This window comes from Ovis aries, chromosome 8 (assembly GCF_016772045.2).
Source record: "Ovis aries strain OAR_USU_Benz2616 breed Rambouillet chromosome 8, ARS-UI_Ramb_v3.0, whole genome shotgun sequence".
In the NCBI taxonomy this organism is placed as follows: domain Eukaryota; kingdom Metazoa; phylum Chordata; class Mammalia; order Artiodactyla; family Bovidae; genus Ovis; species Ovis aries.
This window is the reverse complement of record NC_056061.1, coordinates 69,144,392-69,162,481: the sequence shown is the minus strand read 5'-3', so window position 1 is coordinate 69,162,481 and position 18,090 is coordinate 69,144,392. Positions and strand designations below refer to the sequence as shown.

Sequence of the window (18,090 nt, the reverse complement as noted above, 5' to 3'; positions counted from 1 at the left end):
CAGTCATAATGAAAGAAGAGTGGGAACAGATATGGAATTGAAGTTTAACAATGATATTGCAGGGGAGGTTCTATTATCAATGCCCTGCCTAGCAACTGATATTCTATCCTAATTTATTCCAAATACTTTTGAATATCTATTATGTGCCAATGCTGGCTATCAAGGCTGTGATTTTCTGTGCAGAGCAAACCTTTGACAGATGCACTATAGAATTTTGATGCATAGAAAATCTATTTTTGTTACAAATTTTGTACCCTGCTGTTTTGAATATAACTGTCAGAAATAAGTGATGAATTGAGTAAGTCCTATGAGTTGGTACAAAGGCAATTCAATGAAGTCTAAGGCCCAAGAGATAATATCAAACTCTTGCCAAAAAGAGATCTGTGTTTACTGTGAACTTGGAAGAACTTTTTCAGGGCAGTAGAATTTTACTCAATGGCAACAGAGCTGTAGGGGAGCCAAGGATAGACAATGATGAACGAATCTTTCCATAAACAGTGCAAGAGACTAGGCTCAGATCAAATACTTGCAGACTTTAATGAATTTTCATCTCTCTCTCTCTCTCTTTTTGGACTATAATTGCTTTACAATGTTGTGTTAGTTTCTGCTATACAACAAAGTGAATCAGCTGTATGTTTACATATATCGCCTCTCTCTTGATATATGTATACATATATTCCCTCTCTCTTCTACTTACCATTCTTCATTCTTTCATAATTATGATGATCTTCCTGAAGACCATCAGGGGAGGGACAACTACATTTTTGAGAGAGCTCCTACATTTGCATGTTGTGTAGGACTCTTTCCATGCAGAGTATGTCTTATGGACAACTCTTGGAGATATGAATTACTATATCCCCACTCCACCCATCTAGGTCATTACAGAGCACCAAGCTGAGCTCCCTGTGCTTTACAGAAGGTTCCCACTAGCTAACTATTTTGCCCATTGTAATCTACCTATGTCAATCTTTTTGTCCCAATTCATCCCACCCTCCTCGCCGCCCCATGTCACATGTCCATTTGCTACATCTGAGTCTTTATTCCTGCCCTGCTAGAGTTTGACAAACAGAGAGAAGTAAGTCAGAAAGAGAAAAACAAATAGTTTATACCTTTTTAAAGCCATCAAAACATACTACCAAACTGCACTATTTAGAATTAAGCAACAAGCACACAGCGCCCTATCCATTACATTGGAGAGAGATGATGGAAGAAGGACAAAAGAATTACCTTTTATGGAACTCATAGAAACAGAAAAGTACGGTGGTGGTTGTCAGAGGCTGAGGAGTGGGGGGAATGGGGAGATGCTGGTCAGAGGGAACAAGCTTTCAGTAATAAGAGGAATAAGTTTCAGGGACCTATGGTACAGCATGGTGACTAAAATTAACAATACCATATTATCAATACATGTTATATGTCAATTATATCTGAACATGAGCCTATAATTTTATGAAGTGTTAAAATAACACTAAATAACACTTAAATTGTTTAAATTCTTAAAATCAGATCATTGATTTCTTAAGACTAGATCATTCACAATCAGGTAGAAGTTACACCTACCTCCCATTCTTCATTTTCTCTCATAATCCTGGTGATCTTTCAGAAGACCATTAGGGGAAACTAAAACATTTTTGAGACAGCTCATACATTTGTATGTTATAAGGGACTTTTGCCATGCAGAGTCTGTCTAATGGACAACTCTTAGAGATATGAATTACTGTGCATACAACATAGATGTGGAAACAGGGTTCATACAGCTTAAAAGTGACAAAAGAGAGTGTGATCAATGACTCTGAAATTACATGGAAAGAGAAGTAGAGATAAAGATGCAGAGATAGACGAAATCTGTATTCTAGAAGGCCTTATATTTCAACCATATCTAAAATCATTTAATTCAAACATTTTGTTTATGTAAATATTATGAGAATACAAATATTGATACCCTATTCTTGTGTCAGGAGCGGACTAGAACCTTTCAGAATTAATTTTAAATATATGCAAATTCCCAAGAAAATATTAATTGTTTAAATAAAGCTAAGACTATGCTTGTAACTTCTGCTTTTATATTGAGGACTAACAGATATATCTGCAAATCAGCATTTTTAGCAAACAGTAGAATATCTGATCTTTTTCATAGATGTCAAAACTTTTTACTCTAGAAACTGAGGCATGTGATTTTGTTCTCAAATACCTAGGAAACTACTTCATGACTTCAGTGATGGAATTGCTTTCTAAGGAATTTGAATCCCATAACATCAACTAGATGTTGGCCAGGTATTGATATATCAAACAGATATAAAACAGCTCAAAGGAAATTTAAATTTTTTAACAGAAAAGGGCCAAATAAATATAAGAAAAAATTCTTACAGGTCGTCAGTGATTTCAATGTAAAACTATCAAATCAACATGTATCTTAAATTATAAAATTCATGGCTCACAAGAGTATGATAAAATCAATAGTCTCATATATTCAGTCAGTTCAGTTCAGTAGCTCAGTCCTGTCTGACTCTTTGCAACTCATGGACTGCAGCACACCAGGCTGCCCTGTCCATCACCAACTCCTGGAGCTTACTCAAACTCATGTTCATTAAGTCAAAGACATCATCCAACCATCTCATCCTTTGTCGTCCCCTTCTCCTCCCACCTTCATTCTTTCCTAGCATCAGGGTCTTTTCCACTGAGTCAGTTCTTCACATCAGGTGGCCAAATTACTGGAGTTTCAGCTTCAGTATCAGTCCTTCCAATGAATATTCAAGACTAGTTTCCTTTAGGATGGACTGGTTGGATCTCCTTGCAGTCCAAGGGACTCTCAAGAGTCTTCTCCAACACCACAGTTCAAAAGCATCAATTCTTCAGCACTTAACTTTCTTTATAGTCCAACTCTCACATCCATACGTGACTACTGGACAAACTAGAGCTCTGACTAAATGGACTTTTCATACATTATAGCAGTATATCTGGGAACAGTCCACCTGCCAGTGTACAACTTTTGATCCAGCAGAACTACTTACATGAATTCATCCTAACAAAAAATTACAGTCCACTAGAGTCAGATCTTTATAGAGAAAGAATCCACTTCAACATTATAAGGTCAAACAGAAAAAAAGGCATTTTTCCAGTTTACAAAGTACAACTGAATATCTAATATTCCATAAAAAATCATGATTTTTTAATATAAAGAAATATAAAAAGCTTACAAAATACTATTATGAGAGGAAGAAAGAAATCAGTATTCAAAAAGACAAAAGCATGATATAAAATATGATTCCAAATTTGTATAAATATGCTTTACATAAATACATTTATACAAGGAAAAGTAAAGTTAAATAGAGAAAGACAATAACTTTCGCTCCTGAGCAGCAGAATTAACTGGTAAGTTTTATTTTCTTCTTCCTTTCTTTCTGCATTTTACAAGAAGAGTATTTTCTCTTTAATATATTCAAGAGTAAAAATGTAAATGCTATCTTTAAAACTAATGAAATCTGTTTCAATTTGCCAAACAACATTCAAGGTGGTTTGTTATATATATGCACATGTGTGTTTAAAGCTGACTTTCATTACTGTCTTTGATGACAGTATAATTCTCAGACTTTTCTGAAGAACAATTTTTATACCAACTTTTTCAAGATGAAAAACCAAGGCTCAGCAAGGTAAATGCTGTGAGCAAGGTAAGACCATTTCACTCAACATAACATAACTTTTGTGTCCAGAAAGACAATCTCTTCATTCTCCTTCCCCGGTTCCCTCTACTATCTCTTGCTGCTTCAGAAGTAGTCATTCCACTGTATCTGGGGGTGAATGGCTTCAGGACCATTAGAGATAATAAAATCCATGGATGCTCAAGTCTCTTATATAAAATGGCATAGTATCTATACACATCCTCTCACCTTCCCACATACTTCAAATCACCTCTAGATTATTTATAATACGTACTATAATGTAAATCCTATGTACCCTCTTGTAAGTACAATGTAAATACTATGTAAATAGTTGCTGTGTGTGTGTGTTAGTAGCTCAGTCGTGTCTGACTCTTTGCAATCCCACGGACTACAGTCTATCAGGCTCCTCTGTTCATGGGATTCTCCAGGCAAGAATAGTGCAGTGGGTAGCCATTCCCTCATACAGGGTATCTTCTCAACCTAGGGAATGAACCCTCATCTCCCATATTGAAAGGCTGGGGACATCACATATTCAAGTTATGATTTTTGGAAATTTCTGGAATTTTTTTCTTTTCAAATATTTTTGAGCTGTTGTTGGTAGAATCTATGGATGCAGAACCTACAGATAACAAGGATCAATTATATCTTAATTCTTTATTTAACCTCCCAAAAGATGTTTTCAATGTAAAATGATAACATGGAGAACTATTTAAATGAGTAACCTCCTCAATTCCTTCCAGCCCTAACCTACCACCATATTTCCTGATACACACTTGTCCTAAATAGGTATATATCAGGAAACGGGGTAGTGGAGTCCCAGTCTTCAGTTTCTGGTTTTTATTAAAGCAAGCACTCTACTATTTTACAGTAGTTTGAGCCTCAAATGAGATTTCTCCCAGATTGCAATAAATATTTGCTAATTTTGATTTAATTTAAAGAGCAGGGAGGCTAATCAAGAGCAATTAATCAAGAGCACAAACTACATGTTACAAATAAATAAATATGTTTTGAAATCTCACAACAAGTCTTCCAGTTATTTATAGTCTCGGAATATGCCATTCCAATTCAGTCTTAGAAAATAGTATAAAATGTATTCCATATAATTTTCAGTAAATAAGAAGCAACTCTTAAGTTTCAAATATTATAATTTCTATCATTTCTTCATCAGATGAGAAATTTCAGTTTATCTGGCAATGCGAAAAGTATTATGGATATTGAGGTATAAAAGACAAAAAGCTTAAAGATAATAGCACATGTCCTGAAAGAAACCACAGCATACATGATTAAGTCATAGTATAAAGCAGCAGCTTTAAATGTCAACTCATAAGAAATGGGAAAAATTAAAACAAAAAGATGCAAATATAAACAGGTTTTATAATAATCTACCAGGAGTAAATTGCTTTTGTGATAAAGTTTGTGTGTCTTTCCCAAGACAGGATTAAGAAATTAAGAATTTCGTCTTGATAAACTTCTACCAACTGAGATAAATGTGAAAGTCAAAGACATTATGTCAATACCCAAAATGAAAAGGCCCTCCTCAACAGACGTTATCAGTTCCAAACAGGATTTGGAAAATCTTATTAAATAGGGGTGCAAATCAAACTTTCCTATTAGACTGAATTTTTAAAAATAAATGCTTTCATAAAAGACAATCTTCTTTCTAATCTCTATAGGAATTACTAAACTGTAATAAATGAGGGTGTCAACACTACAGATTTCCTGCCTTGGGAAGTCACAAACTTTAGCTGTAGGCATGTGCAGCTTTTGTAAAAGGAAAAATGAGAATTTTAAAACGCCTTTTGTTCAATTGGAATGACCTAAAAGAATGAAAAGCTACAGAGCAAATATTGACCACCAGGTAAAAAGTCAAGACATTTTTAAACTAGTTTGTATTTGTCACAGTCAAGTTGACAAAATGCACAAAGTTGAAAAAAGCACAAAGGGGCAGTTGCATTCTTTTAAAAGATCCTCAACAGTTATGTCTGCAGAGTTTCAAGTAATCTCTTCAACCATTATCAGAGTAGAGTTGCTGCTGCTTTTGAAACATTTTATCATGAAAATACCCAAGCATACAGAATAGTTGAAAGAATGGTATATTGTCCAATACTGACAACCAGACTTAACAACTGGTAAGATGTTACCATATGGGTTCTAGCTAAAGAGATATATTTTTTTATTTTTGGGAATCATTTCCATACCAACTACTTGATTCATCTGATGTCTGTCCATCTCAGGAATCTATAAAATATTCTTTTATAATACAGTCCCATAAAACCCCCAAATAGAACATACCCTTATCAAAACAGTTCAACCACTGCCACTATTAATAGGTCCCAGGACAAATCACTTAAACTTTCCAAGTCTCTGTCTTCTCATCTTTAAAAAATGAGGGCGCTAAACTTGAACATATCCAATGTTACCTTTGGTTATGGGCTTCCTTGGTGGCTCAGAGAGTAAAGAATCTGCCTGCGATGCGGGAGACCTGGGTTCAATCCCTGGGTTGGGAAGATCACGGGGAGGAGAGCATGGCAACCCACTCCAGTATCCTTGCCAGGAGAATCCCATGGACAGAGGAGCCTGGTGGGCTACAGTCCTTGGGGTCGCAAAGAGTTGGACACAACTAAGCGACTAAGCACACAAGCACCTTTGGATATAATGTTTATCATCTCAATACCACAAGAAAACTGCTCCCACTGGTTTCTTCAGTCTTGATATGGAATTCAGAAAGTACAAGACACCTCAAAAGCAGTCCTCTCTCTCAACTCTCAGTGCTGTGGATGCATTTCTGGAAATCACTCCAGCTTTAAAGCAAGGATAACACATGGTACAAGTAAATTATTGAACTATTTAATTGTCTTAAAGTATTGATTCTCAACTACATGAGATTTCCTGAGATTTTGGTTTATATTATAATTTCTCCAATCATTCATTAGCTTGCTATCAAGATTCACTGCTCATCTTTTATAAATAAGCATAACAGGTCATTAGGCTTCCATTAGATGCAATTACTTCAAAAAGAGCAAATGTTCCCTTTTCTTTCAACACATCACCTATCTCCCACAACAACAGGCTAGGTAATGAAGAAACCTAGGGTTTGCTTCAAATACTAATGCAGAACAGCACTCAGTCATTACAGTCATTAATTCAAGTTATTCACTACCTATCAAAAACCTCACTCTCAAAACAGAGATTAGGCCAAAGTCATCCGAGAATCATCAGAAAGTTTAATTATTGAAATTCAAAAAAGATCTTCCCCTGAGACTCCCCAAATCTAACACATGGCCACCAGCATCTGAGATAAAAAGTACACAGATTATAAAAATTACAGCTGCCCTAATTTTGTAATTTTTTTTTATTTTGCCATGTTGCAAGCTCTTAGCTCCCCGACCACAGACTGAACCCGTGCCCTTAGCAGAGAAAGCACAATGTCCTAACCACTGGACATCCAGGGAATTCCCGCTGCCCTAATTGTAGATTGAACAAAAATGTCAGAATATTTCTTTTCACTAGATACTGCTGCCTCAGGGTCCATTAGTCACACTCAGAAGACATGGTCCCTTTCATGTAGCTCCAATGGGAATCTAAGCTGTCTGGAAATTGTATGATTGGGCTGGCAGAGAATGTACCTTAAAATGGAATTTGGCTTGCTGCCCTAGAAAAGAAGAAAAATGAAAAGACCCTGCATTGCAGAAAGATAAGAGGTGGTTGGTATGCAACATTCTGCCACCTGAGTTGAGACAAACAGAAACTTTTAGCTAACATGTTCTTCCATTATTTCAAAAATTAATCCAGCAGTCAACAATAGTAAAGCATGTGAATAAATACTGTCATGGTTTTTGTTTACTTGGAGAATAAGAAATTATAGAAAATCTAATATTTCCATTTAGTAATACTCTAGCCCTAAATAGTGAATTCATGAATATTAACTTATCAATCCTATACTATCTTTCTAAAATAAATAATGCATATTACTCCCACTATCTAGAAACTGAGGATGGATATACCACTTGAATATTGCAATAGATCAGACAGCAAATAAGACAATCAAACAGAGGTCTTCAGATCCTACATTCAGCATTTTCCCCATGATATTTCACTTTTAATATACTCTAAAGAACTAACATGATAACTAAATTATACATTTTGTAGTTTACAAATTATTTAGCAAAGAGTGCTGGGCATGGCAACCCACTCCAGCATTCTTGCATGGAGAATCTCCATATACAAAGGAGCCTGGCAGGCTACAATATATGGGGTCACAAAGAGTCGGACACAACTGAAGCAACTTAGCACACACAGCACAATATAAAGTTTATAAATTGTTTAACCAAAGCTATTCTAATTATTATTAATAATTAACACATTCTAAAACTATCAAATTCTGTAAGATAAAGTCATAAATTTATCCCAATAAATTTGAAATATTTTTCTAATTTTTTAAACCTAACATTTATGGTTTCAAACTCTTACTCCCAATCTAATGCTAAAAAGTAGAAAAGGCAGAAAGTAGATTAGTGGTTGCCTAGGGGTAGAAGGATATGGCTTTTCCAGTAGTCATGTATAGGTGTAAGAAATGGACCATAAAGAAGGCTGAGCGCTGAAGAATTGATGCTTTTGAACTGTGGTGTTGGAGAAGACTCTTGAGAGTCTCTTGGTGTGAAAGTTCCAGAAAAACATCTACTTCTGCTTTATTGACTATGCCAAAGCCTTTGACTGTGTGGATCACAACAAACTGTGGAAAATTCTTAAAGAGATGGGAATACCAGACCACATGACCTGCCTCCTGAGAAATCTGTATGCAGGTCAAGAAGCAGGTTAGAACTGGACATGGAACAACAGAATGGTTCCAAATAGGGAAATGAGTACGTCAAGGCTATATGTTGTCACCCTGCTTATTTAAATTATATGCAGAGTACATCATGAGGAATGTAGGACTGGATGAAGCACAAGCTGGAATCAAGATTGCCAGGAGAAATATCAATAACCTCAGATATGCAGATGACACCACCCTTATGGCAGAAGAAAAACTAAAGAGCCTCTTAATGAAAGTGAAAGAAGAAAGTGAAAAGTTGGCTTAAAATTCAACATTCAGAAAACTAAGCTCATGGCATCTGGCCCTATCACTTCATGGGAAATAGATGGGGAAACAGTGGAAACAGTGTCAGACTTTCTTTTTGGGGGCTCCAACATCACTGCAGATGGTGACTGCAGCCATGAAATTAAAAGACGCTTGCTCCTTAGAAGAAAAGTTATGACCAACCTAGACAGCATATACAAAAGCAGAGGTATTACTTTTCCAACAAAGGTCTGTCTAGTCAAAGCTATCATTTTTCCAGTAGTCCTGTATGGATGTGAGAGCTGGAGTATAAAGAAAGCTGAGCGCCAAAGAGTTGATGCTTTTGAACTGTTGTGTTGGAGAAGACTCTTGAGAGTCCCTTGGACTGCAAGGAGATCCAAACAGTCCATCCTAAAGGAAATCAATCCTGAATATTCATTGGAAGGACTGATACTGAAGCTGAAACTCCAATACTTTGGCCACCCGATGTGAAGAACTGACTCATTGGAAAAGACCCTGATGCTGGGAAAGATTGAAGGCAAGAGGAGAAGGGGACGACAGAGGATGAGATGGTTGGATGGCATCACTGAATTGATGGACATGAGTTTGAACAAGCTCCGGGAGTTGGTGATGGACAGGGAAGCCTGGTGTGCTGTAGTCCATGGACCGCAAAGAGTCGGACATGACTGAGTGACTGAACTGAACTGAACTGAGGGCTAGGAGGATGGAGGAGAGGAAATAAAGAATCCTCATGAGTAGTGGGTTTCTTTTTTAGGGGACAGTACAAAAACTTTAAAATTTCATTTGTAGTAATAGTTGCACAGTCCTGTGAATATACTAAAAAACACTGAATTTTATACCTTGAGTGAATTGGATTGTATGTGAATTACATCTCAATAAAGCTATTTTAAACAGGAAAATAAGGAGTCAAAGTAAAGCATTTTTACTTATCATAATAACATTACAAATCTAAGAACAAATTGAAATTTGCATTATTTATTCAATATTTATGAATACTTGCTCTATTCAAAACACTCTTTTAAAATAAGATATGACCCCAAATTCAAGGAATTGACAATACTTCAGAAAGCAATATGGAGAAACAGACAGTGAATTTTAATACCAGAGAAAGTTCAATATAAACTATATAAAAAATAAGTACACATAAAATGTAATGGATGCTAGAGTGATCCCCTGGAAATTTAAATATGTAGCCAAGTATCACTTGGCTGTGTGATCTTAGGCAGCATAAAATAATATATTAAAGCATATTAAGAACAAAGGTCTACATAAATGTAAATACACTATTTCCTCATAAATTAAATGAGAAAAAAGGTAAAAGAATTTCTACAATTTTTATATACACTAAAGTTTTATAAGTCTAAAATTTAGATTAATGCAAAACTGATTTCTATCATGAATTATTTTTCATTTTTGCTTGAAAAATTATGTCAATCTCTCATCAACAGACTATAACTATTTTTGTCACTATCATACTGAAATAACTCACATCCAAAGGAAGGTCATTTCCATTTAAGGGAGACATTCAGAAGAACTGTTTTTTTATTTCAAAGGTATGAATATTGAATAATTTCAATATTATTCAATAATTTTTCATTTTAGAATGCTATCTTGGAAATGTTCTCCATGTCTGAATATCTCCAATATTCACAAACAAATTTTCTTTAAAACTGGTCTAAATTTTGGAAAGAGTCAAAAGTCAATGACATTTGACTGGCATTCAAAAGAGTAATTCTTTTTATTAGGATGAAAATATTGATAAATGAGCTTCATAGCCACTTCTGATAAACAAGTACCCAATGTTCTCTGAATATAGTAAGCACGCTTCTATTGCCTATGTCTTTGCTCACTGAGGGGTTTATTTCCAGAATGCTCTATTCAACTCTACCTACCTAATCTCAAGATCTCTATTAAGTATTACCTTTCTCTAAACTCTTCTCTTATATTTTCAAGTCAAAATATACTCTCTACTATGTTCAAACAGGTTTGAACTTTATTGTATGCTATTTGTCACATTCCATTTAGACAGTGTTTGGGTTTCCAGCACAGCATCTGGAATTCAGATAGTTTGGAATAGACTATTTGGTCCCCAAATTCAGTAAATCAGTTAACATCACTATATTTTAGTTTATATTATACAACATGGTTTCATTTTTCATCTGAAAATTTCATAAAATAGTTTTAAATGATATCACCTATTTCCTGGGAAGATATAGGAAAGGATAATTCAAGCTGCCAGTAAGCATGTAAATAGTTTGTCTTGCCAAGGGGAAATTTTGCAATATATAGCAAATGTCATTAAATGCAAATTTGATCCAGTTATCCTATTCTATAATGAAAATATATCCAGGAGATAATCAGGATGGTCTCAGTGATTTATGATGATGTTCACCACAGAATTATTTATCATGAGAACACTGGTAACAACCTAATTATGTAACCACAATGGATCCCTTAAATAAATTATCCTTCAATAGAATTTATATTTATCCCATTAAAAAAAAATCACAATACAACAAAATGTTTAATGACATGGAGAAAAATTAATGGTGTGTAATGTTTAAAAAGAAGGTTATAGAATTCCAGAGAAAACCTAATCATAACTAACAATTCCTTTGCTTTCATATCACAATCACACGGGCATGAGGATTGCAAATTGCCCAGAATCTCCACGTTAGGTAGGTGCACACCCAACTTCATTTTTAAAAAGTTCTGAATTCTGAGTAAATGCGATTTCAGATAATGTTTTCAAGCAAAAAAAAATTCAATACTTTTGGTACAGAAACTTTAAATTATGAATCAAAAACCAAAATCAACTGTATTAATTTGCGTTAAAATGAACCAATCCATCTTCTTAGACCCACAAAATGAGCCTATTAAAAAAGCATCCAATGAACCAATTTCAATAAGAACAAAGTCTTTATCCTCTTACAGTTATACAGCCAGAACTCAAATATCAAAATATCTTTAAAAAGAACATATTTCACTTTGCTTAAACTTCTAGGAGAAAACAACTACATCTCCACCTCACAGAACTGGCAGCAATAAAGCATTCATTATAGATGATCTGTTTCCTCATCTGTAAAATGAAATGGTTGAACTCAATGGTTTCCAACATCTCCTCTTGCTCCAGGATTCTCTAGCTCATGTCTTAAAGGATACTAGCAGAAATTTATATAACTGAAAATGAAATGTACATAAATTTAGAAATAATACTATTACTTAGTTAATGTGACTTCTCTTTCTATACCTTCAATAATGCATGGTTCATTCTAGTCCCATATAATTCCTAAAACTATCTGAAATTAAGTGTAAAAAGACACTGAATCTGGAATCAGAAAGACTGTGTTTAGTTTAGGTTGTATCACATATTAGCTGAGCAATTACTGACATATTTCTTAACCTGCCAATTTATAAAATCTGTTTCTCCACTTGCTAAATGGGAATAGTGACAAATTTCTTTCCTACCTTGCTCTTAAGGAAAAATAATCATGTAGTAGTTAATTAATGCCATATGTATTAATGATGAAATATATGAGAAAATACACTGTAAATTCTCATACACTCTAAAAATAAAAATAAACTACACCAGTAGTAAAAAGACTTTTTTCAGTCATGGAAGCTTGAAGTTATTTTATTGCTGTGTTTGACCACTTTTCTTTCAATTTTCCTAAAGCAAAATAGTCTATTGTGGAAACAGTTCAATGTGTTCTTCCATTTGATGCTTATCCAAAATTCTTACTTAAGCTTTATCTAGCCATACATTCATATTGGCTTATTATTTATTAAGCATTTAAAGGTTCTTTCTGCTTTTATAAGTGAGCTTTGTTATAAATTAATCTTCTAGAATTTCACAGAACTGAACAAACTAGAAGAAGAAAAATGAAAAGAAATCCTCTGATGCACTTCATATGCTTTCCAATTTCAATTATTTGGATTCATTTACCTTGCCCAGAAATGAATATACTTTGTGAAACTGAGCAAGCTACCATAGCATGAATTTTTCTCTATTCTTCTATCTCTATGGTAGAAGTTCTACTAATTGCTTATTTTAGAGGGCTAAAAATAAACTACCAAATATACCAAGAGAAGCAGGAAGTGCTCACAGTCACTACTAAGGGGAGTAGATAATGTCTGTACATTTAAAATCTATCAGTGCATTCCTCTTGGAAATTTCCCCTTGAAGTTTAATAAACTTTATCCCTAGGCTAAACACAAATCACCAATATTTTAGTTTAAAATTTCACTACTCTAAAGGAGATCTTTTATCCATAGTCATAATGCTATACCAATGCTGTCAAAATGGCTGTTTGTCCCCAATTTCTAGATTACAAATCTAGACCTAAGCAAATAATGATATCCTGGCTGTTAAAAAAAAAAAAAACAATTTAGAAGGCAATCCTGTAGAATGGTTTCAATTATTTTTTAGTTAATTGGAAAACCATTACCTCATATCTGATTATACTGCTTTAGCTAAAAGTCACTGATAGCATGAGTTTTCTGAATAACAAAATGTTAATTTGATAACTTTTTAAAAATAATTTTGAGATACACATTGACTTGAGGAGCTATGTAAAATACAGATCAGGAAGTCATATAAATAGTGCTGCTGCTTTTTAAAGCCAGAAGAAAATATCTGATGACAAATAGGAAGGTAGATACTGTCTTTCTTGATCCGCTGCACTTTAAGCTGTAATCTGAACCCATTGAGAAAAAAGAAACACAGTGAGAGTAAGGGAAGTAAACTTCCCAGGTGTCTGTACAGCCTTGAGGCAAGAGACCCAGCACACTGATGGAGATGGGGAAGATATAAGTAAGTCCTTCCACATTTGGCATTTTCCTCCCATTAAATTCTTCAGGCTTCCAAATTTTTTGAACTATCCAAACTGTGTTTATCATACAACCAAGAAGAGAGAGTGTTCATGTGATCAACCGGAGTTCTCCTCCAGGCAAGAGACCATGACTCTGACCATTCTTAGAGTTCAAACAATAGGTGTATGAGTCGATTATAGAAAGAAACTGAGGGAATCCAAGAGATGACCATCAAATATCTACATCTCAACACTCAAATAAAGATAAAGTTCTATCACCCTAGAACACTGGAGGATTTAATTATTCAACGAATGGAAATTTTCCACCTGCAAAAGAGGACATTTAAGGGAATAAGAAATATAAAATTTAGCTATATGGAGTGTAAATCATTTAAAGATATGCTATTCCACTCTCTATATTCTCTAAAAATGCATAATCAACCTTAACTACCTCTAAATAAAGAGAGCCCCCACTGTAGATGAGAAGTGGTACATAAACTTAATTCATCAGTGAATCTGAAACTCTATTCAGAGATTATGCACCTCTGTCATCACATACCCTTGCTTTTTGGCACCGTAAGCTTCCACATGGCTCTCTGTTGTCTACATGCAAACACACACACTACACCAACACAAGACATTTGTAGACATCACCTATCAATCCCGATTTCTGGGTGGCATCTTCCCGTCTCTATTGTTCACAAAGTACTCAGAAGCAGCTGCTCTGGTACCACAGAAGACATGGTCTTTCAGAAAGGACTGAGATCAGTACAGTTCTGAAAATCTGAGTCCTCCAGAAGACTGGGCTAAGAATAGTCAGAGTTTCACTGTAAGGATGAATCAGTAGTTACCAAAATGGTGTGTGTATATTATCACATAGGAAGAAAAAGACAACCAACTGGGTTGCAAGAAGAGAACAGTAGAAAGTATACTCTACTAATTTTTTAAATGCTTAAATCATGAGGAATCCAATTTATAACACTAATTTTATATTTTTCTCATTTTTCTATAATGGTTAATGTCTCAATCTACTTTACAAATAGTTGCCTTCACCATGTCTTCAAATATTTTCATAACAAATATTTTATGAAAGTTGGCACTAAGGAAGAGAATGGCACTATAAAACATAAATTTATTCAGCTCCTAGTGCAAAGATTTAGTGATGAAATATGCCCAAGTAATCAGATAACAATGAAAACAAATAAAAGTACATTTTATTTTTTAATCATTTACATTTATCTTTGCTTTTACTGTACTCTATTAGGAGAAAAAATATCTTGATAGTCATTAATATTTTAAAGGAACTAAGCAATCAAAACCAAATCTGGAAAAATTAGCATCCAGCATAAGGTGATTTTAGGTCATCAGGGCAATTTCAATGTTGTTAATTATACCTTCAAGTAAGCAGCACTTATTTTTCAGTTTCCTGTCTAAATTTTATGTATAACCAGAAAGAAATATTTTAAGTGTCAAAAATACTAGTGAAAGTGTAAATAGGTGAAGAGAAGGGAAAAAGTATATTTTAACTCCAAAGAGTTATAAATTCCAAGGGCTTCTTTTTACTCCTCCCTAATCTTCAAAACATACAGGGAAAAAAAAAAGAGAGAGAATATTCAACACAAATTTCCAGTTCTGTCATACATAAGCTATTTTCTTATAGATAAAAGGCATATAAATACAAGCAAAGAAAGAGGCAGTATCAGAAAGGAAAAGGTCCGATGAAGGCTGAATTTCCACCTAATATGTAAAAACAGAGATCCTAAATAAAAATGTAAAAGAGGGATAAACTGGATTTCAAAACACAAATATGAATTTAAAATAGTCATTTTCTCAACACTATTTCCAATTCATTTAAGTCTGTAAATGTACTTACAATAGACTGCCTCTATATTTTTATGAAGAAACACTGCAACTTAGAGCATTTCCTTTCTAAGAAACTAAATTTAGAGAATGTAGGAGGCATAGGAAGCGATAGTCATGATAGCATTTAAAATGTAAGGGGAAAAAAATTTACAGTGTCTTAAAGTAAACAAACACCAAACTTATTTAAACTTTTAAGTATTATACACAGAACACTACTGATAATTAAAATACAATAAAGTACTTTTGGTTGGTATAGATATTTCACTTATGTCAGTATTTCAGATGGCAGTTGTTTACTAATATGCAATTCTGCAACCAAAATTTTTATTTACATTATATGAGTTAATATAGTTCAGTAATTAAGATCAGTTCTTAACCAAGCAAATAAAATATATCCATTACTAAGTGATTTATTTCCTAGTAATTTGCCACTTCCTATTTTAGGTATCTAGTTCTTCAGCCAAATTTCATATATCACTGACTTACATTGACACCTGCTGGAAAGTACTGGAATTGTTTATTTCTTATTTCATTATCTGGACAGTTGTTAATTTTACTTTTGAGAAAAAAAAATGTGAAAGATAAACATTTTAACTGAGAATAATGCAAATTTTAATTTTTTAAGAGAAAAAAGTAACATTCAATTCTAAACATTTAAATTGTAGTGGTTTCTTTAGGAAATTAAAATCTCAAGAAGTCAGCCCAAAGAGTATTTCAGTTGGGAACTAACTTATTCAAGGACTTTATTAACTTAAGTTGTACTAATTTGAGAAGTAATTATGAAACTAAGCAAACTTCTCCAGTATTTGAACTTCTGCCTTTCATCTTAAGACCATCTTAATACCTTGGTCACATGACTTTAGGAAACTATCTAATTTTGTGAAAGTGCACACACAAATAGATGAGAAAAAAGATCCAGTTAATGAAACAGGATGTTTTATATATTCATACTTACAGATAAAATGATAAAATAATGAGTTAGTGAGTGAGCTTTTCTTCTCTATTATCAAAACTGCCTATTTATGAACTATATAAACATTTCACCAGGATAAATTTATTATCTGAAGTGAACCAAAACACAAAACATTTGAATAAATAATTTATGAATTTTTACAAGTTGTATTAAGTTTTGATGAACTTCAAATGAAAACGCTTCTATTTCTGCAAAGAATGCCCATCACCACAATCTGTCTGCTGAAACTTTTCAAAAAAAAAAAAGATTCCAGACAGAAATACATTTAATTGGCCAAAATGTAAGAAACAGCAATTTATATGATAAAGTTAATAGAATTCTGTTTTCTCCTGTCTAATCCACTGCCATATAATAAGCACGATTCAGGTGCTCAGACATGTCATATTTTATGATGTCAGAAAAGTAACATCGTCCTAGAGACAGCTGTTTGAATTATAAATGACTTTGGCTAACAGGGCAACAAGATACATTCTCGGGAATGGTACTAAGAATATGATATGAAGGAGGAATATTGTACTGCGGTGCTGGGTAAATTTCTTCAGCATTCCAGTTATAACACCCCCTTCCTTTTTCATACCAAATCACTCCAATTTCTGACAAAAGTAATAAGAAAGTACGAACATAGTTTACATAAAACAAAACAATGATCAAAAATACAATAGCTAACTTAAAAAATATACAGAAGCTCATTCAATGGTTTAGGATGACGTAGTATTTGAAATTTGCAACTGTTAAACAAGTTGCCTTCTCAAAGTGTACTTAAATCCACCTGTCCAAACAAAATTCAGTTCTTCATGTTTAACTATAGTATATGAAGATTCAGGAATATGGGGGATATTTTACCATGAGATGTGTTTCTCACGGTAGTTTCTAAAATGTGTTTTAATTTTTTAATTGATAAATAATGAACTATAAAGAGATGAACAGTTTTTAATGAATCTGCTAAAAGATTATTTTAAACTTTTTAAAAATCTACTGACATTTATGTAAAATTAATTGCCCATTTAGTATTAAGACCACAAGTACCTCAGAGGTAACAGGTCTTAATGAATGTAGTTTTTGCTATTATTTCCTCCAAACAGTTCACTAGTCCTTTACAAAACACAAGATTTTGTCAATTACAAAATCAAATAGGCACTAAAATAGTACTTGCTCCTGATTCTGAAACAAAATGTAATTAAGCAATTCACTTCAACAGCTTCTACAGTCAGTCACTAAGAAAAGGAATCTTTGCTTGATAAGAACCCTGAAAGACTAGATTTTAGAGCCAGAGAAACAGTAGAATAGTCTGACACCAGAGATCCTCATTTTCAATCACTCAGTTACCTTACAGAGCTTCTGATACCGAGGAGAAGAAACTGCCATCCTTTGTAAACGATGTAACAAAACCACAACTTTCTGCAGAGACGTTCTCACCACAGCCATCATTTTAAGTTTACCACACTTCTGCAGACACCTCAGAATTTGCATTATAAATGAAGAGCAATGATCATTTCCTCCCGGTCACTGGACAATGATTTGCCAGTTCTCTGAGCATGCTCGTTTTCAGGAAAGCATTTGAAAAATACAGGGGACTTAGGTGCTAGGCAGAAGGAGGCTGGTATTCCTTCAACTTCTTCTCAATTTAAAAAACATGCACAAACGCCACCCAGAAAGCCCCCAGCAGATGCACACAGCCAGGACTTGCTCAGCCCAGCACGGCCAGACAAT

General features: G+C 34.0%; 1 protein-coding gene across 29 annotated transcripts in view; it reads right to left on the bottom strand.

Moving 5' to 3' along the window:
- Window positions 1–18,090, bottom strand: part of UTRN (utrophin) — a 555,518-nt gene that overhangs the window by 232,685 nt on the left and 304,743 nt on the right. For 4 of the 29 annotated variants that reach the window (XM_060419793.1, XM_042253583.2, XM_060419794.1 and 1 more), the window contains exon 1: window positions 1–18,090. This exon is cut by the window's left edge and continues 50,694 nt beyond it. The exons of 22 other annotated variants lie outside the window; for them this stretch is intronic. Coding sequence is in view for 3 of the 7 variants with exons in the window: in XM_060419791.1 (XP_060275774.1) it covers window positions 17,707–17,850 (144 nt within the window). In the remaining 4 variants the exon portion in view is untranslated. 3 more of the 29 variants (XM_060419791.1, XM_042253582.1, XM_060419792.1) reach the window with 1 other exon arrangement.